Source organism: Musca domestica, unplaced genomic scaffold (genome assembly GCF_030504385.1).
Source record: "Musca domestica strain aabys unplaced genomic scaffold, Musca_domestica.polishedcontigs.V.1.1 1, whole genome shotgun sequence".
In the NCBI taxonomy this organism is placed as follows: domain Eukaryota; kingdom Metazoa; phylum Arthropoda; class Insecta; order Diptera; family Muscidae; genus Musca; species Musca domestica.
This window is the reverse complement of record NW_026712114.1, coordinates 36959305-36981850: the sequence shown is the minus strand read 5'-3', so window position 1 is coordinate 36981850 and position 22546 is coordinate 36959305. Positions and strand designations below refer to the sequence as shown.

The 22546-nt window shown below is 33.9% G+C and overlaps 1 protein-coding gene across 8 annotated transcripts in view; it reads right to left on the bottom strand.

The window, feature by feature from the left end:
• The window catches only part of LOC101896822 (calcium-binding mitochondrial carrier protein Aralar1), a 79681-nt gene that overhangs the window by 8641 nt on the left and 48494 nt on the right, over window positions 1-22546 (bottom strand). For 6 of the 8 annotated variants that reach the window (XM_059122361.1, XM_005183769.4, XM_059122367.1 and 3 more), the window contains 4 exons: window positions 11078-11230; window positions 2081-2243; window positions 1928-2019; window positions 149-343 (listed from right to left, as the gene is read on the bottom strand). In XM_059122361.1, the coding sequence (XP_058978344.1) occupies window positions 149-343; window positions 1928-2019; window positions 2081-2243; window positions 11078-11230 (603 nt within the window). Of the gene's footprint in view, window positions 1-148; window positions 344-1927; window positions 2020-2080; window positions 2244-11077; window positions 11231-15302; window positions 15460-22546 lie in introns of those variants that run through there. The other 2 variants (XM_059122381.1, XM_005183771.4) reach the window with 1 other exon arrangement.

The following is a 22546-nucleotide window of genomic DNA, read 5'->3' as shown; positions in this document are numbered from 1 at the left end:
ATCGAGTTTTGTTTTGTGTTTTTTGATTCAAAATGAGTTATGAAATACAAGGTAAATGATCGATCGAAACACACATATTTGTGTTTCCCACAAAATGCAGGATAATACAATAACACTGTTAAATACAACAACATTTGCCACAACTTACCGCTACCAAATTATCTTTAACATCGGCTGTGAGTAAATGCCTTTTCACTTTAACCATAATATCTTGAAAATCTAAGGGGGAAATGTATCCAGAACCAGCTGGATCTTTGCTACGGAATGCTTCCATCGCATATTCTTCATGGAAATCATGAAGCAGTTGAGTAAATTCAGCGTAATTAATTAAACGTTGTTTTTTCTGAAAGAGAAGGAGGGGAATGGTAAAATAAATATATGAGATCGTAAAAATATTTTCTATCTAGAGAAAAATGTAGTTTCTTCCATAAAATATCGTGAAACGGTATTTCATAGCAGAGTGTCAAACGGTGTGACATTTAAAAAAGACCGTAAAAGCTATTTTATCCATTGAAGACTGTAAAATGTCTTCCACCAATGGAAAATAAAAAATAATCCATTTTCACCAGCAGACGGCAACGATTTTCTTTTTAAAAGCTTTTATATTTATAGAAGAACGCAGGAATATAATTTATTTAAGGAAGTCCTAAAAAGTCCTCTCCTTTATAGAATATCGTAAAAAGTGTCTCCGTCTATTGAAGATTATAAAAATATGTCCATATATACTTCTATCTTTATGTGTTCTGTTTTAGAAGAACGTAAAAAGTATTTTAATCAAAGAAGGTCATAGAAAGGCGTCATATTTAAAGAAAGGTTCTTTTATCAATAAAATAACTATCGTAAAAATTGCTTCGCTTGTAGAAGACCGTAACGTCAGATTTTCTGTTTATAGAAGACCGTTAAAAGTCTTTCATCAACGGTAGACTGAAAAAAGGATATATACAGGACATCCCTAAATATTGAGGACATCGAAAATAGCCTTTAAAGTCTCCCTTCCATAGGAGACCCTGAAATCGTCTTCTATCACCATAGAGACCATAAAAGGATCTTCTGTCTCAAAAAACCGTAGAATGTCTTTTGGCTATAGTTGACCCTGAAGAAGTAACCTAGAAAAAAGACGGTAGAAAGTCTTTAATCAGTTCTTTCATTCAGAGAAGACTGTAAAATGTACTCCATTTAAAGAAACAGATCTCCCTTCTCTAGAGATCGTAAAAAGAGTTTCCATTTAATGAAGACTTAAAAATGCATTCCGCGTATACCAGATCGTAGAAAAGTGTTATAATTTTAGAAAATCATACAAATCCGCAAAAATGTGTGCTGCCACCGTAGGACCGTAAATTCTTATATCTACGGAAGACCGTAGAAAGGTTTACTATCTGTACAAGAGGTGTACTCTATATACAAGACCGTAAAAACGGTTCTACATAGAGGGGATCGTTATTTTTTATTTATAAAAGGTCTGTTGGTCTGCTTGAGCAGAAAAAATGCTTTTCCATATAAAGGAAAGTGAAAAGGTTTCCAATCGACACCATACCGTCCGAAGGCCGGTTTTATTGGCAGTTTGAAGGCCATAATTCGTGCCAAAGGTGATCAATTCGAACAAATCTGAACTTATTCTAAAATTTGATGCTATTTTCGACATGTTTTGCTTTCATTCAATAAAATTAAAAAAAAATGTAAAAATTATGGCGTTTGTCTTTGTTGCAGTTTTTGTATCTCACCCTGTAAAGATAAAATATCAAGAAAAAGAAAGTACAAAATGCATTCTATGAAAAAAGACTTTTATGGGATCTGCAATCTATGCAAGGCCACTAAAATGTGTTTAAAGACCTATAAATGTCTTCTTTCATAGAGATATTTTATCATATGTATATGTATGCACTTACATAAAAATATCGTATAAATATAATAGTTTCTCAATACTCACTTCACCAAAATATCTTTTGATAAAAGGGCTGTCTAAACTGAAGGGTATTTTTGAGTGTAGCTCAGTTTTTTGTACGACATCAGCAAAATCGGCTAAAATAACGATTGTATACATTAATAATTACAAATTTATGAAAATATTACCATAACTTACCATAAGACACTGTTCCATTTCCTTGGCGATCGAATAGTTGAAAAGCTGTTTTATATAGAGCGTCTGGTGTGCACAGTAGACCTTCGAAGGCTTGAAATTCTGAGAATGATATAAGACCATCTTTACTGGTATCGGCGATACCGGCTAATAAACGCACTGATTCCTGAAAAAAAGAATGGAAAACAAAAATAGGTATTACTGATAATGTTAACCTCATTAGACCTATATTAACAAATGGTAGGAAAACGACCTTCAATGTTGCTACTACTTTCTTTTAGAAAATCCAACTGATAAGTATGCCCCTCATGGTAGATGGAACATCTATTACATTTGTTGTAGGCTCATTTCATATTTTATGACAAATAAAGCAATAACAATTAGTACTTTTTAGTTATAAACTATGGACGCACGTCGACGACGACTTTCAATCCGGATTAAAGGTCAGACAAGTGTTGCCATTTTAGATTCTCATTCATATTCCATTGATACAATTCGCACGAGCGTTTATTTCTGTTATAAAAATCGATGATAGTGTGTTATCATTTAAAGATTGGCGATATCGACATGCACCTAATGCCTGACCAATATACGGAATGTAGCCCAGTCATTGACTTAGATTAGGGATGGAAGATAATGGGACTTTTGTGTCGTCTACAAGGGGGTACCCTATTTATCGTTGAGAATTTAAATGTGTGACGTATATCATGTTGAAAAGAAACACTTTGTAAATAGGTGTATTTGGAAGAATTTACAGAATTCCAAGCAATTTGTGTTATCAACAGAAAACCCCCACAATTACAACAACAATATCCGTTGAAAATTTCATTATTGGAAACAAAATAAAATTGCAACGGTGAAATGCACTCAGTGAAAAAAAAACTGACATTTCCTTATCTACACCTACAAATCGAAATTTAATATTGTATAATCAATATTTTTTGCTTTCAATCCGGCTAGACATAATTATCAGTACATTAATTCTCGAAAAAATTAATTTGATTGTAGTAAACTACATCGGCTTAAAAAGTAATAAGATACACATACAACATCAACAAGTAAAAAAGTAGTTAAATTTGACCGGGCCGAACTTTTAATATCATTTGGAAGGAACTTGAAAAATCTCAAAAATCTTCCGGAAACTATCACTTGAATGAAAACTGTTATATGGAGACTATACGAAGACGTGGACCTGCTTACGAAATTTTTTGCCATAGGCTGTAGCACCCATTACGAACATCAAATACCAAATTCGTAACAATTCCCGTGAATAATGTCGCTAAAATCATCAAAATACCGAATATCGGGATATACCGTTATATGGGGAATATACGAAAACGTGAAGCTACATACGATTTTTTTTTGTCATAGGGTGTAGCAGCCTTTACGAATACAAATACGAAATTCGTTACAATTCCGGTAAATAATGTCGCACAAATCATAAAAATGCCCAGTATTGGAGGATGCCGTCATATGGGGGCGATACAAAAATTTTGTTATAGGCTGTAGCACCCATTACGAACTTCAAATATGAAATTTGAAATAATTCCAGTAAATAATGTCGCTTAAATCATGAAAATACCGAATATCGAGAGGTAACGTTATATAGGGGCTATACGAAAACGTGGACCGACATGGGCCATTTACAAACTTAACCTGCTACTGGTAAACTATGCATGTATGCAAAATTTTAGCCGTCTGTTAACAACAGACAGACGGACAGTCAGACAGATCGTCTTATAATTTCTCGCTGATCCAGAATACATATACTTTGTAGAGTCTATTATAAATATTTCGAAGACTTACAAACGGAATAACAAAGTTAATAAGTTAATATAATGGTGGATACTCTCCGCATTTATCACGTCTTACAAACGAAATAGATATCGAGTTACTTCTCATGCCAGCGTCTATGTAATTTTAAGGGCCCGGGTTCCAATTTGGGTGAAATAAATTCATTACCAAATAATGAGTTATATTAATTTTTACCCCACTGTACATTTGTACCTAACCTAAGTAACGTTTTAAGACCCTATGTCTCATTGAACGAAATCTTTTTCAGGACATTCTCAGTAAATCTAGTGACGTCCGTTTGGCTTGTTCGCTCAAAATGAGGAAACGATCGTATTAATTTTTAAATGGGCTAATAGACTTAGCTCAAAATCAAAGATGGACAATTTCGGCCCACTGTAACTTCTCCACAAAAATTGAAAAGTCTAAAGTTCCTTAGTGTCTGGAGTATTTCCAGCGTTTTATAAGACCAACATAGGCAATGTGAAGGTCTAGCGCCCCTGATTACAAAGACTGGCTACCAAAAAAAAAAAAAACTTAACGTTTTACAAGGAGATTTAGTTGCGTAGTCGGTGTTAAAAATATGTCTATAGGGTAAAGTCTTATATATAACTTAAAACAAATAAGAAAAAATGAAATTCGGCCGGGCCGAACTTTAAATACGCTCCACCTTAGGGTAAAGGAAACATTTTTATACAAAAGTATCTGAATTTAAGCGTGTTTCACTTTAAACTTCATATACCAGTAAGACCTTTTGCATAATGCAGTTAAACTTATAAAACCGTAAAGTGAGCGAGTCCGTGCTATGGGGAAATACCAAAACGGAAAACTCTATAGACAATTGTATACTTCTTCTAAAATAAAAAAATTGAAATAATTATGTTGGTAAATGTGACTAAGATTATTAAAATACCGAATATCGGTGAATACCGTTATATGTGCACTATATGAAAACGTGGAACTAAATATCCAATGTTCTGCTACCGCGCTAGAACCCATTATGAACTAAAAATACCAATTTTCGTCAAAATATCGGGAGGTACGGTTATATGGGGGCTATAACAAAACGTGGACCTACACATACAATGTTTCGCAACACGAGCTACAACCCATTACGATTTACAAATACAAATTTGGTTAAAAATGTGAAAAAATCTTCAATACACCTAATATCGGGAGGTATTTTTATATGGAGGCTATACCGAAATGTGGACCTATACATACAATGTTTCGGCATACGAGCTACCAATTTTTTGACAAATTCGTGGGAAAATGTGGGAAAAGTCATAAAAATACCGAATATCGGGAGGTACCGTTATATGGGGGCTATACCAAAACGTGGGCCTATATGTATGAAGTTTCGCCACCGAAGCTAGAAGCCATCATGGCCAACAAATTCCAATTTTTAGACTAATCCGTGAAAAAATGTGGCAAAAATCATCAAGATACCAAATATCGGGAGATATCCTTGTAGGGGGCTATACCAAAACAAATTTTTAAGACAAATCCATCAAAAATGTGGCAAATATTAACAAAGTACGAATATCGAAAGATACCGTTATATGGGGGCTATGCCAAAACGTGAACGTGAAACGATATATCTTATTTCCAATACCAACCATCCTAGGCTTCAAAATTGTTCTGCTAATTTTTGACGCTCTCTTCAACAGGCAGATAGACGGACAGACGGATGGACATTAAATCGACTTAGAATTTTATGCTGATTATTAATATATATACTTTACAATGAACATTTAGGGGTGTTACAAACGGAATGACGAAGGAAATATACCCTTATTTCCAAGGTCGACAATTTTCATATTTAAATTAAAAGTTTTACGACAAATCTAGAGGGGCAAATTTTAAACCCCGGCCGAAGGCCTGGAGATTAAGAAAGTTTATATTAAAAAAATGATCCTTGATGTGAATACACACAGATTTGGCTACTTTGGAGACCCATAAATAGGGAAGTATGGACAAGAAACATATTATAAATTCCCTTATAAATTTTTTATAGGCTGTAGTACCAATTACGAACTTCAAGTACGAAGTTTAAAACAATTCCGATGAATAATTTCGAATAAAGTTCAAAATACCGGATAGAGGGGGGTACCGTTATATGTGGACTATACGAAGACGTGGAGTTCATCATACGAGATTCTTTGTCATAGACTGAAGTGCCTACTACAAACTTGAAATACGAAATTTGAAACAATTCCGGTAAAAAAATATCTCTAAAGTCATTAAAATATCGAATATTAGGTGGAGCTTATAAAAATGTCACAAAGTACCAGATTTGGACTATGTCTACTACTTCCTCAAATTTAAATAATGAGCCCTAAAAAAAGTGTAACCCCTTTTTTGGTGTTGATTTACTAACCGAATACTTAAAATTTTCCGGAAAAATATTTGTATGTAAGCGTACTTCAATTCCATGTCGATTTGAAAATTAATATGCAAATTATTATTATTATAATTAATAAATATCAATAGTTATTATAATTATTATCACCATAATATTTATTATAATAACATAGTATACATCAATCTTCAACATAGTGGCTTTATAACTAAACGTTAACCGATGTTGGTAATTATTCACCATGGCCTCAGAGGTCAAACTAATAAGCTATAAATGGGAATTATTTTAATGCCGCCGCCACTATTATTTATTATTTCTAAATAGGACCACTAAAATTTAGTTATTTTGTATTTGTGGATAATAACAACTGATAACATTGTGCAAAATAAAGTAGATCAAAGAGGTTAAAAATGCCTTTTGAGGATAAAGATCTTAATCGATATTGTTAAAACGTTTTTATTATAGCATGATAAAATAACTATATGGCATTATATGATATTTCTACGAATTCAGATATGTAGTTTTTATATCACATCAAATGAGAATTGGTTGTTTTCATAAATATTAGATTGGATGTAAAATCGCTGGAACTACAAATGTATATTATTTGGGTATTTTTTATAATATTCAGTATTTACTAAAAATTGATTTATTGTAAAACCTCGAAATATTGGTTTCCCACATAGGAAAGTATATATGGATCTTCCTATCTCGCCGAGCTGAGTCGATCTAGCTATGTATGTCTATCCGTCCATCTATCCATGTTAATTAGTTATCACGCTACAGGTCGCAATTATGCCCGATCCTGATGAATTGAGGTGGGGTTATGGTCAGAATACAAGCCTATTGGTTTTGGAGATGATCGCATAATATTTCGGGGTTGAAATGGATCAAAAGCTGAAAAATTTCCTGATTTTGCAGTTGCCCTACAGGTCGAAATTATAGACCAATCGATGCGGAAGTAAGCATGGGGCTAGAGATAAGGGCTGGGCAGAAGCCTTCCAATTTGAATGGTCATCGGGTAAAATAGATGTTAGCTAGAATGCATATATCTTGAATGGCTGGATCGATTTTGACAAATTTAGTCAATTCAGAATGCCCCCTTGGCATAAAAGTATAAAATCTAAAAAATAGCATAATTGCGTATTTTGTGACATATTTTTTTTTTTTTTTTTTTTTTTTCATATTTATACCCTACAACACTTTGTGTTGGGGGTATTATAAGTTTGATTGGGCCAAAAATTATGTAACACCTCGAAATATTGGTTTCCCACATAGGAAAGTATATATGGATCTTCCTAGCTCGCCGAGCTGAGTCGATCTAGCTATGTATGTCCGTCCGTCCGTCTGTCCGTCTGTCCATGTTAATTTGTAATCACTCTACAGGTCGCAATTATGGCCCGATCTTCACGAAATTTAGAATGTAGGTGGGGCTTGGACCAGAATGGAACCCTATTGCTTTTGGTGATGATCGCCAAATGTTTAGGGGCTAAAATGGACCAAATACTGAAAAAAATTCGGATTTTGCAGTAGCTATACAGGTCGCAATTATAGACCAATCGACGCGGAATTGCATGTAGCTAGAGTTTAGGGCGGGGAAGAAGCCTACCAATTTGGGTGGTCATCGGATAATATTTAGCGGGTAAAATAGACCGTATTTTTTTTTGTTGAAAAAATTCAAAATTTTTCATTAAACCGCGAATGTTTTAAATACCGGGGAAATCACAAAGCCATGACAAGGTTACTTCTGATCTTTACATTGATGTTAAGATCCAACAAATCGGATATATAGGAAAATATGTGCGATATATATGTCTTTCAAAGGAAATATGCTTGAAAGATCTCATATATGTCGAGAACGGCTCAACTGATTTCGACAGTTCTCATTAATTCAGAATGGCCTCTTGGCAGGAAAGAAAAAACGTCTAAAAAATCGCATAAAATATCTCTCTAAAGATGAAAATATTCATTTTGTAATATTTTCTCATATTTTTTCAATTTTGTCACATTTTTGGCATATTTTCAGTTTGAATTAAACATTTGGTAATATTTCTACAGCTAACAAAACTAAGTAGTTAGGATATCAAGATATCATATACAGATCGCATTTATGGCCCGATCCTTATGCAATTTTGCATGGGGATAAGATGAGGGTCAGAATAGAAGCCTACTCTTTTTGGAGATGATCGCCATATATTTAGGGGTTGAAATGGACCAAAAAACTGCAAAATTGTCAGTAGGTCGTAATTATCGCCCGGTCTTCACGCACATTTGAATGGGGGTTACCGGACATTGCAAAAGCCAAGCAGTTTTGGATGGCCATCCAAAAATATTCAATGTGTGAAGGAGTTTGCCAACTTTTGTAGACAAAATACGAAAATGTCCATTCCAGTGACTTTTTGGAGAATTCACAAATACAGGAAAGACGCACTTCTGACTATTTCGTTAACGCTGATTTCGTTGAAGAATATAGTCAAATGTCTGTAGTTTAAGTTGCTATTATTCGAAAATTAGAGAACGAAACCTGATTGTTTTCTTTTATTATTTGTCACAATATCTTGTGGAATTCTTTCGAGTATCTCGCCTATATAAACTGTATCGTTTATTATAGTGTTGTAGGGTATTCAACGGTCGGTCCCGCTCGACTGTAGCCTTTGCTTACTTGTTTTTATAATAAAATATACATTTTGTAATATTTTTTCACTTTACAACACAGGTTGGGGTTATTATATACAGATTGCAATCATCGTCCGATCCTCACGAAAATTTTCACAAGGGTATGGCTAGGCTCAGAAGGGCTAGGCCTGTTGTTCTTAAAGATGTCCGCAACACATATAGGGGTTGAAATGGACGAACAACTAGAAATGTTCCTGATTTTGCAGCCGTTTTAAAGGTTACAAATATAAACCAAAGGACACGAAATCTTGCATGAAGTTAGAGTTCTGAACAGCAGGTAGAATGAACCACTACTTTTGTGTGAAAAAATACCAACATTTAAATTCTACCAAAACGCTAAAAATAACTTACTGGCGAAATCCAAAATACACAAAAGGCGAACTTATGGCTTTTTTACGCTGATTTCGTCGCCGAATATAGCGAAATATCGTAGACAAGTAAATCATATAGGGTAACTAAGGGTAATATCTGGACAGTGCTCTATGAAACACAAGGGGACTTCTACCATATTGTAATATTGTAGGGTATCACATGGTCGGTCCCGTAAGCCTATAGCCGTTGCTTACTTGTTATATCCTCCACCATAGTATGAAGGGTATATTAAGTTTGTCATTCCGTTTGTATCACCTCAAAATATACATTTTAGACCTCACAAAGTATATATACTCTTGATCAGCATAAAATTCTATGTCGACTTAGTGATGTTGGTCCGTGTGTCCGTCTGTGGAAAGCACTCTAGCTTCCGAACGAATTGAAGTAGATTGATAAAATTTTACTCAAATATGTATTATGTCTGCAGAACTTTTGACATTGAAAATGTGCCATGTAGGTATAGCCTAGCCCCCATATAACGGTACCTCCCGATATTCAGTATTTTGAATATTTTAGTGACAATATTCATCGGAATTTTTTGAAATTTGGTATTTGAAGTTCGAAATGGATACTACAGCCTAAGACAGAAAATTTGTCTGTGCAGGTCCACATCTTCGTATAGCCCTCATATAATGGTACCTCCCGATATTCGGTATTTTGATGATTTTAGCGACATTATTATTTAGCGACCGGAATTGTTTTAAATTTAATATTTGAAGTTCGTAATGGACACTACAGCCTAAGATAGAAAAAAAGTTCGGCCTAACCGAACTTACAGCTTTTTTACTAGTTTTGGAAATGTGTTTGTTTAAGAATTGAATTGAAATGGATTACTCAAAGTACATAAATGATGAAACATGAATGCATGACACCGACCACAAAAGTAAAAGTATTAAGATCTTCGTTGAAATTATAACGATATTTTTGCCTGCATTAGAACAAGTGTGAAAATGGAATATATCGCTTTTTAATATATATATAACTCGCATAACATGTGTAAACCATGGATCTCCGTCTGATAACTTCCCAACGAAGCTACAAAAATGTCAATGAAGTATATATCCGGGGTGTACCCGCATTCCTTCTAACTTCGAACATCGTAAAATATCTCTCACAATGGATATACATTTTGAATAATCAATGTTCGACCCACTTCGCGCTTTTCTCATTTCTACATTTCTGCTCATCAGATATGGGGAGTGACTTTCCACTTCTTCTGGTACCTCTTCCGCAAAATGTAACCCCAATTGTTTCAGTCTTGTTTCAATTCAGAGTAATAATTTCACATTTTAAGAGCCCAGTATAATTTGAGCTGCATTTGCAGAGTTCTGAGAGTTATTTAATGGTAAAATAATTTTAAAAAATACTATCCATCTCTGCTTTTTCTGTAATTTATCAAATTTCACTCAATAAAACACTGGTACCCATCTCTGATTTTTGTGTATATAAATATGAATTTTGACTATAAGATGTTGTCAAATGAATAATTTTTATTATTATGATTGCATGACTTTATCGTGTTAATTCTACCATGGGTTATTTAAAAAAGAGACTCGGAAATAAAAGTAAAATCGAAAATGAAAGCAAAAAGAGGTGTGAACATGCTTTCGTTTTCTTTTGGATCTGTGCCATTCAAAACAAATCGATTCTGCATGTGATCTTTTATTTGGTAAACAAAATAGGAACTCTTACGTTTTTCTTTAAATTGTTTTATCTATTTTAATTTAAATTTCATCAGACAAATTGTTTGTCCGTTTTTTTTTTTTTTTTATTTATTTTTTCTGTTTTGCAATACTTACATCATTAAATGCAACATCTGTGAATAGACCCAAAAATTTGCGAACAAAATCCTCACTGGTCATAAAATGTTCATCATTCTTTTGGTATGAGGCGTACTTAAGGAAGACTTCTCGTAATTTATCGGTGTTGGCACGTTTTAAAAACGAGGGACCCTGTGAACGAAAAACAAAATAGTAAAATATTAAAATCAGTGTTATCAACAAATATAGCGACTACAGATAGTAAAAAATAAAACAATAGATAGATAAAATAATAAACAATATTGACAAAAATAAAATATGAATTTTAACCTCCCTAAGGTCAGAGAAGATATAACATGTGCCGCTCGTTGCTCTCTTCATTTAGCTTGTGTACCGGAATTTATCGAAATTGAAGTGACTGCGAGGCTACAAGTGAATAATGTATATTTACACTGAGAAAAATGTGTAGTTAGTGATAACTTGAGAACTTTCCATTCCACCATCAAATGAAAACATAGGGCGACAAAATTATTTTTTTTTTTTTTTCAATAATTACAGGAAAAAATCAAAAGATAATGAAAGTAGAACTAATAAAGGAAGACTAGTGTATTAGCGTTTTGAAAGTCTATATTGCAAATCAACCTAAATGGAGGATAAAATTTTTCCTCATCAAAATTTGTTGAAATTTTCGGGTTAAGATTCCCTAGAATACTTAAAGTATATATCTTCTTGTTTAATATTATAAATAACAATACGTGGATTTTCTTTATCCAAAATTTTAACCCTCAAGCGTCACCAGAGAGGTATTTCCGGTACATTTTCAAAATATGGTCAAAAACCCTTTTTAATAAGGGATTAGCCTTTCCTTTTTAATTCTATGATAATCCAAAGATCACTTTAAATGTTCACAGATCTAAACGACACGAAGTATATCTCAACGTATTGGAATTCACTTAAAAAAGTTTCCACATCCAATTTTTCATTTAGTACATTTCGAACAATTATAGTACGTATCTTCATCCATCTTCTTTCTTTCTCTAAAAACTTTATACCAATAGTGGCCTCCAATCAAATTTCAGATTTCCAGCTCAATACTAAGACCCAATTCCATATGTATTATCATACTATTCGTACAGTTATACTGCACCTGTCCAAAACCATCTCCCTCTCTGCTCTCTAGACACCAATATTGACGTCGATACCAAATTTCAGAATTCCATCTCTATTCCTTCTCCCAATACCAAATTTGGTAGCATTAAGGTTTTTTTCGTACAGTTAAAGTACGTATTTTCAAAACAATTTCCATATGTCAACCTAAGATATCAACGGCGACCTTAGTTTCAAAATTTGCGATTTAGGCTCTTTCCCTTCAACCCATACCAAATTTAGTACCTCTTTTATTTTTCGACCAATTATAGCTGACATTTCCAAAACCTGCTTTCAAAATTCCAGCTTCATCCGTTCACCCTAAGCCAAACTGTTCCAAATTTAGTACCATTTAGAACAATTATATTACGCATATCCAAAACCAGATCCTTCTCGCAACCACAAACACTAACATCCATATCAAGTTTCATGATTCCATCTTTGTAATTTCCCCTCATTACCAAAAGAAATATATTTTAGAACAATTATAGTACGCATATGCAAAACCAATTCCATCTATCAATCACAGATTCAAATTTCAGGATTTCAGCTCTATTCATTCACCCAATATAAAATGTTGTTACATTCAATACTGTTCGTTCAATTATAGCACACATTCCCGAAACGTCCCCTATATGTCCAGGCTAAACATGTAATATCAAATTTGGTATTTGAATTACTACTTGTTTACTCAGTATCAAATTGTTTTGATTGATCCCGGAAAACTATTTTTTTCTCGGGGGACGGACCCGGGACCCCAGATTTTTGACCCGAAATTCCGGGTTCAGGACCCCTATCCAAGAAGTGGTCACATGATGGGGTAAGTTTTAAGCGGTTCGGAAGTAATAGTCAAATTATTGATTTTTTGGAACCGGAAAAGTCGAAAAATAGCTCAACCAAATTGATGCCAAATTGTTACTAACACGCTTACCATTCCAAAATGCTACAATTTGTGCTAAAACCTTTTCTGGGTCCAGAGATATGGGTCTTTCCAGCAGCATTACCCGATTATAACCAGTTCATTAAAATTATGTTTTCAACAAGTAAGCAAAGGCTATAGACGTGCGGGGCCGACCATGAGATACCCTACAACACTACTATATGTTAGAAGCACCCTTATGTCCAAATCCATTTTGGAAGATTTCGCTTTTGAAAATTTGTCATGGAGCACTGCCCAGAAATTGCCCTTATCATTTTGACCAGGGAAATTTGCGCACTCCGACGTGCTGTTAGTTGTTGTGGTCCATTTTACAGCTAAATATAATCCAATGGTCATCCAAAAAGCTAGAATTCTTCACTATCCTTAACTCTCTTCTCAGGGGTGTCGATTGGCTTCAATTGTGTGATCAGGATTTTTTGGTTTATGTGAGCCCCTTAATATTTTGCGATCATCTCCAAAAGCAAGAAGCCGCTATGCATCTTCAAATTTAGACCCATATATATGATTTGCTTGACTACGATATTTGGCTATATTCATCAACGAAAACAGCATAAAAAGCCAGAAGTTCGCCTTTTGTGTATTTGGGATATCGCTTGTAAGTAATGTTGGCATTTTTTGCACACAAAAGTAGTGGTCCATTCTAACCGCTGTCCTAAACCCGAACTACATGCGAGATTTAGTGTCCTTTGGATTCTATTTGCGATCTTATAACGGCTGCAAAATCAGAAACATTTTTAGTGGTTGGTCCATTTCAACCCCTAAATATATTGCGGTCATCCTTGAAAACAATGGCTCTTCTGAGCCTAACCCTACCCTTGTGAAAATTTTCGTGAAGATCGGACGATAATTGCAATCTGTATATAATAATCTCAACCCGTGTTGTAAAGTGAAAAAATTTTACAAAATGTACACTTCAATATTATAAGTCAAAAATCGCATGCGATAAAAAATTTCACAAAATACTACAAAATCTATAATAACACCATTATTGCCACATTTCTATGCGATTTTTTTAGATTTTATTCTCTTATGCCAAGAGGGCATTCTGAATTGACAAAATTTGTGAAAATCAGTTTAGCCGTTCTTTAGATATATGCATTCTAGCTAACATCCCTTTCCATTGTATATATACATTGTATATATTTCGCTATATATATCCGATATATTTATTATCGGCATATACGTAACGGTCAGAATTGACCTGTTCGTCCATTTGTGATTAAGCCGGGATTAAAAATATTCGCGGTTAAGCTATGGTCTATTTCATCCACTAAATATTACCCGATGACCATCAAAATTGGAAGACTTCTGGCCAGCCCTAAGCTATAGCCCCATGCTAACTTCTAAATTTTCAGTTTTTGGTCCATTTCAACCCCTAAATGTTATGCGATCATCTCCAAAAGCAATAGGGTTCTATTCTGGCCCAGACCCCACCTCCATTCTAAATTTCGTGAAGATCGGGCCATAATTGCGACCTGTAGAGTGATTACAAATTAACATGGACAGACGGAGGGACGGACATACATAGCTAGATCGACTCTGCTCGGCGAGCTAGGAAGATCCATATATACTTTCCTATGTGGGAAACCAATATTTCGAGGTGTTACATAATTTTTGGCCCAATGAAACGTATAATACCCCCAACACATAGTTTTGTAGGGTATAATAAAAAATGTTTATTTCGCATAGCTGGCGTTGAAATTACAAAAGTATCAAATTTAGAAAACTTTGGTTCCGTTGACCATTGTGGGATATACCCTGAGGAGAAAAACTCAAGCCCCGGCCGAAGGCTGTCTACTTACAAAAAGTATCAAATTTAGAAAATTTTGGTTCGCGTTGAAAAGTTTTTGCTAAACTAGAGGTAAGCCCCCATCCCAAATGTTTCTATGTTTTCTACAGTTTTACATCCCACAACGAACAATTGTAAATAAAAACCCTGCTTTGGAACAGACATTTCACTTTAAAATAGGCATCTTCTAGTTTAATGTTTTTTTAAAGATTCATTCATGTTAGATTTACATATTACATTTTTTGGACAAAATTGTACCCCCTGAACAAATTTTACTTATATTTTTGTTCTTCCAGTGTATCAAATTGCAGTGTTGATGGGAGAGATGACGCTGATTAACTGTCATGAGGTAGGAACATGATAAACAACAAATAAATATGGGTACGTACACTTGGAGCCTTTTTAAGTGGCATGGCGAAACTATTTAGTTAACTTTCTTTTCAAATTAAATCACAAATTTCAAACAATTATTAAGAATTTTTGTATTTATAAATCACTTATATTATTATTTCAACTTTTTCTTCAAAATAAATCAAATTCGTGGAATTAAAACACGATACCGATCTCAAACAATTACTCCACGTGGAACCGAGAGTGTAACAAAAAACCTCAGTCGCTTTTGGCAAAAAACAAAACGAACGAAAGGAATTCTTTCACCGCACCACCGTCACCGACAAAATTTCGACTAAACGCCAAAGATTGAAACAAACGACTTCTAAGTTGATGAGAACCAAACAAAAAAGACCGCAAAATTAACCTCTTCACTGACAGATAGTTGCTATTCTCTCAGAACACAAACAAATTGGAAACAACTTGAACAAAATCAACTTTTTGTTACTCCCCATTAAAAAAAAGAAGAATGAAAACAAAACGAAAGAAGAATTAATTTGACATTTTCTTATGTCTTCAAGTGATTTAGTGGTTATTCTCTTCACTCTCTGGGGAGCCTGTTTAAACTGTTTTCTCTCTCTTTATTTCTTATTTCTTTTAAAGCTCCATTAATGGACTCCGTAAGTGAAATCATATGTGCGATTGCTCTTGTGTGTTTGGGCGCCAAAAACCTAAAGTAAAAGGGAATTGTCGATTCTTTTGCTCTTAAAAACGCAACAAATTAAGAGAAAAATTAAAAAAAAAAAACATATGTTTCTATGAATTCAAACAGGTGTAGTTCAGACAAATTACTAACAACGTTTTATGCATATGTTATCTATTAATATAATCAAACAAGTTTTGTTACTTTTTATTCCATCCACCACCATTCTATGGAAGGTATATTAGCTTTGTCATTCCGTTTGTAACTCCTCTAAATATTCATAATAGACCCTACAAAGTATATATATTCTGGATCAGCGTAAAATTCTAAGATGATCTAGCGATGTTTGTCTGTACATTTGTTGTAATCACGCTATCTTTAGAATGAATTGAAATAGAAGGCTACATAGATGCATAATTTACCAGTAAGCAGGTTAAGTTCGCAAATGAGCCATACCGATCCACGTTTTCGTATAGCCCCCATATAACGGTACCTCCGGATATTCGGTATTTTCTTGATTTCTGCTACATTATTCACCTAAATCGTTTGAAATTTCATATTTAAAGCCTATGACAAGAATTTTCGTGTGCAGGTTCACGTTTTCGGTACCTTCCTATATTCGACATTTTAATGATTTTAGCGACATAATTCACTGAAACTGATTTAAATTTCGTATTTGAAGTTCGTAAAGAGTACTACAGCCTATGACAAAAAATTCCATAAGCAGGTGCACATCTTCGTATAGCCCCCATATAACGGTTTTCATTTCAAATAAAATTGTTCAAGTTTCTTCCAAATGGTGGAGGGTTTTAAAAGTTCGGACCGGCCGAACTTAGTTGCTTTTTTACTTGTTTTGTTTACCGCTAATAAAAAATATTAATATTCCTGATGTGTGCTGTGGTTGTTACTTTTTTGTTTACCGATAATAAAAAAATATGAAAATAAGTCTCGGACGTAGTGTGGTTGGTATGTTCAAAGTGGGGGTTTTCGCATAAGATCGGAAAAGCTAAATTTTTTGTAGATGTGAAAATGGACAATATTCCAATCCCGATTTTCATCATGAAAAACAATTAAATATCATTTGAACTACATCGGGTACGTAGTTCAAACTCGACACATCGCAGTATTTAATTCTTAAAATACCTATGATATTCCCATCAGTTCTCAATTTTGCAAAAGAAAATGCTGTCTTATCTTTAGCAGTCTATTGTTTACACACAACCGGCTAATTAAGTTTTGAATAATGTTCACTCTTTTTATTCCGGCATTTGGGTTGTCTGTCTTTAAACCAGGGCTAGGCAAAGAGTATCCCTTGGGATATCTGTGTGTTCACCAACACAATTGTAAAAAATAAATTGTTTTGCATTTTCTGTCAAATTGGTTTTGGGAGAATATTTAGTTTTATTCGAGCAGTCGATGAGGAAGGTGCTGTCGGATATTTTTATGAATACACCGTAAGAAATATTGGATGATATAAATATGTCTTACTACATATGTGAAACAAATATTTCCGAAATTATAAAAATTACAACTGTTAAGATGTATATATTTGATTGATTTATTTTTGACAGAATTTGTATAAGGATTCACATGTTAGGAGTAGGAATTCATTTCATATTGACCGACAAATTAATTGTCCTTCTAAATTAGTAGACATTTTCATATCCCCCGATTTCTATTAAATTACATCTACATTCTTAGTCAATTTTAGGAAAAATACCAAGATGCAATGTTTATCATTCTGTTTGTAATTCATACAAATAATCTTTTAGAACCCAACGCAGGAAATTAGTTTCTGATCAGCATAAAATGACTATACGACTATTTGCGTATGCCAGCCTGTTATGTCCGAAATTATTAAATAAAAATAACATCAAAAAATATATATATATAAAATTTCTGAAAATGTCAACTTACATATTTTTTAATATTAAAATGAATCATAATTGAAATAATTCTACAAATAAATCTTCGAATTGTCTGTCACAATATTAATTTTTTACCAACGAAGTTGTTTTGAAAACAGAAAATTTTAAATTGAAAATTTAAAGATAACAAATTATTTCTCACTCTGTAAAGAGAGGCAAAAAAACACTTGCAATATTTTGTTATTTCAAAACACATACAATCACAAAATTTTTTTGAGGCTCTCTGCCTTGCCCTGCTTTAAACACATTAAAATAATGGTTTTTATTTTTTTTTATTTTCAGGTTTTTAAAGAGTTGTTCAGTTGGTTGATCACTGGCTGTTTTACTCTTCATTCAGGCTCTTTACATTCATTTTCTCTTGAAATTGTGAAATTTATTAAAAGGTTGCATCATTTTAGAGAATTTTTCGGTGGTTAGCATTTCCTCTCAGTTCTCTTAACAATCCCACACATTTTTATCTAAACTGGCTCGCATTCATATCAATACATTTTTTTATTCAGGCACATATATTGGATATCTGATTGTTTGTTATGGGATTTATTGTAGCCATTGAAATTGTTTGGCTACCGGTGTTTTATTGAGAGCATAGGAAATAATAGGGAGAGCACAACTTTTCGTTGTAAAGTAGAAAGTAGATAAGTCCATTAAAAAAAAAAAAAAAAAAAAAACAAGTAAAAAAGCATATAAGTTCGGCCGGGCCGAACTTTTTAATACCCTCCACCATTGGAAAGAAATTTGAAAAACTTTAAGAAAATTTTCGCTTAAAATAAAACAAAATAGACTCAAAGAGCTGAAGAGTTGCTTCGCTTGGCCGAAAGTGGTGAACTGCCGAATGTGGTTTCCTCCGATGATACATCATTCGTTGTCCAGCAGTTTGTAAACAAACAAAATGAGGTCAGCTGAAAATGTGCACTTTCGGTTGGCCACCAGAACTCAAGCGGCGGTCATGGTGATGATGTGGGCCGCCATAACAGCCGATTGTCGCTCTCCGCACGTATTAATCGACCGTGGCAATAGAATAAATGCCAAATATTATCGCAAAATATTCTGGAGGGTATATTAAAGCCTTGGGCACGCAAACATTTTGGCCGCAGACCTTGGACATTCCAATAGGACTCAGCACCATCGCACTCAGCACGCGCCACCCAAGAATGGTTACAAAATGAGGTTCCTCGCTTCATTTCCAGCGCACAATGGCCACTAAAATCTCCGGATACCAATCCGTTGGACTATTGTGTCTGGAGTAACATTCGGGCAGCGTGTGCAACATTCGGGCAGCGTGTGACGGTTTCATTGGCCGTTTGAAGGTCATAATTCGTGCCAAAGGTGACCAATTCGAACAAATCTAAACGTATTCTAAAATTTGATGCTATTTTCGACATGTTTGCTTTCATTTAAAACAAAAAAAAAAAACAACTAAGCAAAGGCTGTAATAGTGCGGGGCCAACCATGTGATACCCTACAACACTACAATTGGTTCGAAGTCCCCTTATGTCCAAATCCATTTTGGAAGATTTCGTTTTTGGATTAATGTAAAAAATAATGCCCCTGTCCGTAAGTCTCCTCTGATGCGAAATTCCGTGTCGATTACTTTTCAATTGTGGCCTATAGAGCGAATACAAATTTAATTCTGACCCTAATCCTACCGCCATACAAAATTTCGTAAGGATCGGACGATAATTGCGACATGCGTATAATACCCTCAAAACGTAGTGTTGCGGAGTGTAAACATTTAAAAAAAAGTACCATTCAAAATTGGAAGTCAAATTGAAAAAATTGCATGCGATAAAAAATATGACAACAATTGAACAAAAAATGGAAAAAATATTAACTTTTTTATTGCTATAATTTTCCGCGAATTTCGTAGATTTTATCCGTTTCTGGCAAGAAAGCATTCCGAATTAATGGGAATTGTGAAAATCGGCCCAGCAGTGCTTGATATATAAACAGAATAAATAAGATATATTTTTTTTACATATATATTGTTCCTTTTTTGCTATATATCCGATTTCTTGGCTATCATCATCACTTTAATGGTCAGAAGTGACCATTCGAGGTTTAGTGGAAATGTTCTTATTTCCTTACATAAAAGTTAGGGTCTATTTTACCCGCTAAATATTGTCCGATGGCTGCCCAAATTGGTAGGCTTCTGCCCAGTCTTAAACTCTAACTCCATATAAATTTCCGCGCCGATTGGTTCATAATTGTGGCTTATAGAGCAACTGCAAAAACATGAAAATTTTCTGTTTTTGGTCCATTACAATCCTTAAATATTGTGCAATCATCTCCAAAAGCAATAGGGTTCTATTCTGACCTCCATTTTCAATTTCGAGAGGATCGGGCCATAATTGCGACCTCTAGCTTGATCACAAACGGACGGACATACATAGCTAGATCCACTCAGCTCGGTGAGATAGGAAGATCCATATATACTTTCCTATGTGGGAAACCAATATTTCGAGTTGTTACATCATTTTTGGCCCAATTAAACTTATAACACCCCCAACACATAGTGTTGAAGGGTATAATTAAAAATTATGGCGTTTTACTTTATTGCAGTTTTTTTATCATACCCTGTATAGTGGAGGGTATAAAATACTAAGTATTATTATTATGTCTTTGAGTATGAACCGGCCTTCACGGGTTTGAGTCCGAGTAGTAGCATATATTTTCTGGAAATGAGAATATTTAGAGGAGGGCCACTCCTTTCAGGATTTTTGTCTTGCTGGTGAATAACTCCCGAAGATAGAGTCCGATTTGGTACATTGTAATCAAACTTAGATAGAGTTTGGAGGGGGGTCATTTTCAAAGAAAATAAATTATGTCATAGAAAGAGACAAGATCATCCGATTTTATTCAAACAAATCCTAACTTGGTAAGGTGTGAAAACGACAATATCGGCCCACTTCTTTTCTGTAATTCCCCCAGAAGGAGTTGAAATTTTAAATAATCATATCTATATCTATAAAAGAGGAAAATGTTTGTATGTTTGTTTGTTTGTTTGTTTGTTTGTTTGTTTGTTTGTTTGTAATTTATGGACTCGAAAACCGCTGAATAGATTTTCCTGAAAATTTCCATATATACTGCAACATCGCCTGAAAGTAACATAGGCTATATACATTTTTGAATTTCCACTTGGAACTGGAGATATAGCATCAGAATCGGAGGTACCTCCCAAAAACTTATATTTTATATGCACATATCTATTGATTGGTTGAAGATACAGTCTCCAAATTTGGAATACGTAACGGAATTTGGAACAAAAATAAGTTTGCCAAATTATATTGTAATCGGTTCAGATTTGGATATAGCTCCCATATATATTTTCGACCGATTTCGTTCATTTGATGCCTAAAACACAATATGAAAGTTCGATTCCAATGAAATTTGGAATGTGTGACGGAATTTAATCCGAAAATAAATTTGTCAAATTATATTGAAATTGGTTCAGATTTGTATATAGCTCCCATATACATTTTCGGCCGATTTCAAGCATTTGATGCACCAAACGCGCTATGTATACCCAATTTCAACGAAATTTGAAACGTGTGATAGATATTATCTAAAAAATTGATTTCCCAAATTATATTGAAATCGGTTCAGATTTGAATATAGCTCCCATATACATTTTCGGCCGATTCCATGTATTTGGTGGACCAAACACGATATGTATTTCCAATTGTAATAAAATTTAAAATAAGTAACGGAATTGGGAGCCAAAATGAATCTGTCAAATTAAATTGAAATCGGTTCAGATTTGGATATAGCTCCCATATATATTTTCGACCGATTTCATGTATTTGATGCACCAAACACGCTATGTATCTCTAATTTTAATGAAATTTGGAATGTGTAGCAGAAATTAAAACAAATATACATTTGTCAAATTATATTAAAATCGGTTCAGATTTGGATATAGCTCTCATATATATATTTCGACCGATTTCATGTATTTTATGCACCATACACGATATGTATGTTCTATTCCAAAGAAATTTGGAATATGTAATGTATGGATTTTGATTAGAAAATAAATTAGTCAAATTATATTAAAATCGGTTCAGATTTGGATATAGCTCCCATATATATTTTCCGCCGATTTCACATATTTGATGCTCAAAACACGATACGTATTTCCGATTCCAACGAAATTCGGCATGAGTGGCTAAATTTGGTACAAAAATAAATTTGACAAATTATATTCAAATACGCTCAGATGTGATTATAGCTCCCAAATATATACTCAGCCGATTTCACATATTTGATGCACCCAAAGCGAGAGAGACAAAATCTGGCACCAGCAAAAATTGCCAAATTATATTGAAATCAGTTGAGGTTTGGATATAGCTAACATATATATTTCGGCCGATTTCATACATATTATGCACCAAACACGACATATATGACCGATTCCAATGAAATTCAGAATGTGTGGCGGAATTTGGTTATAATAATAAATGTGATAAATTAATTGGAAATTAGTTAAGATTTGGATGCAGATCCCATATATATATTCTCGGCCGATTTCACATATTTGACGCACCAATTTCAATGAAATATGAAAGGTGTGGCGGAGTTTGGTGTAAAAGTAATTTTTTTAAAAGTATATTTAAATCGGATCAGATTGGGATATGATTTTAATAAGAACCATTGACCCACAACGCCTTAGGCT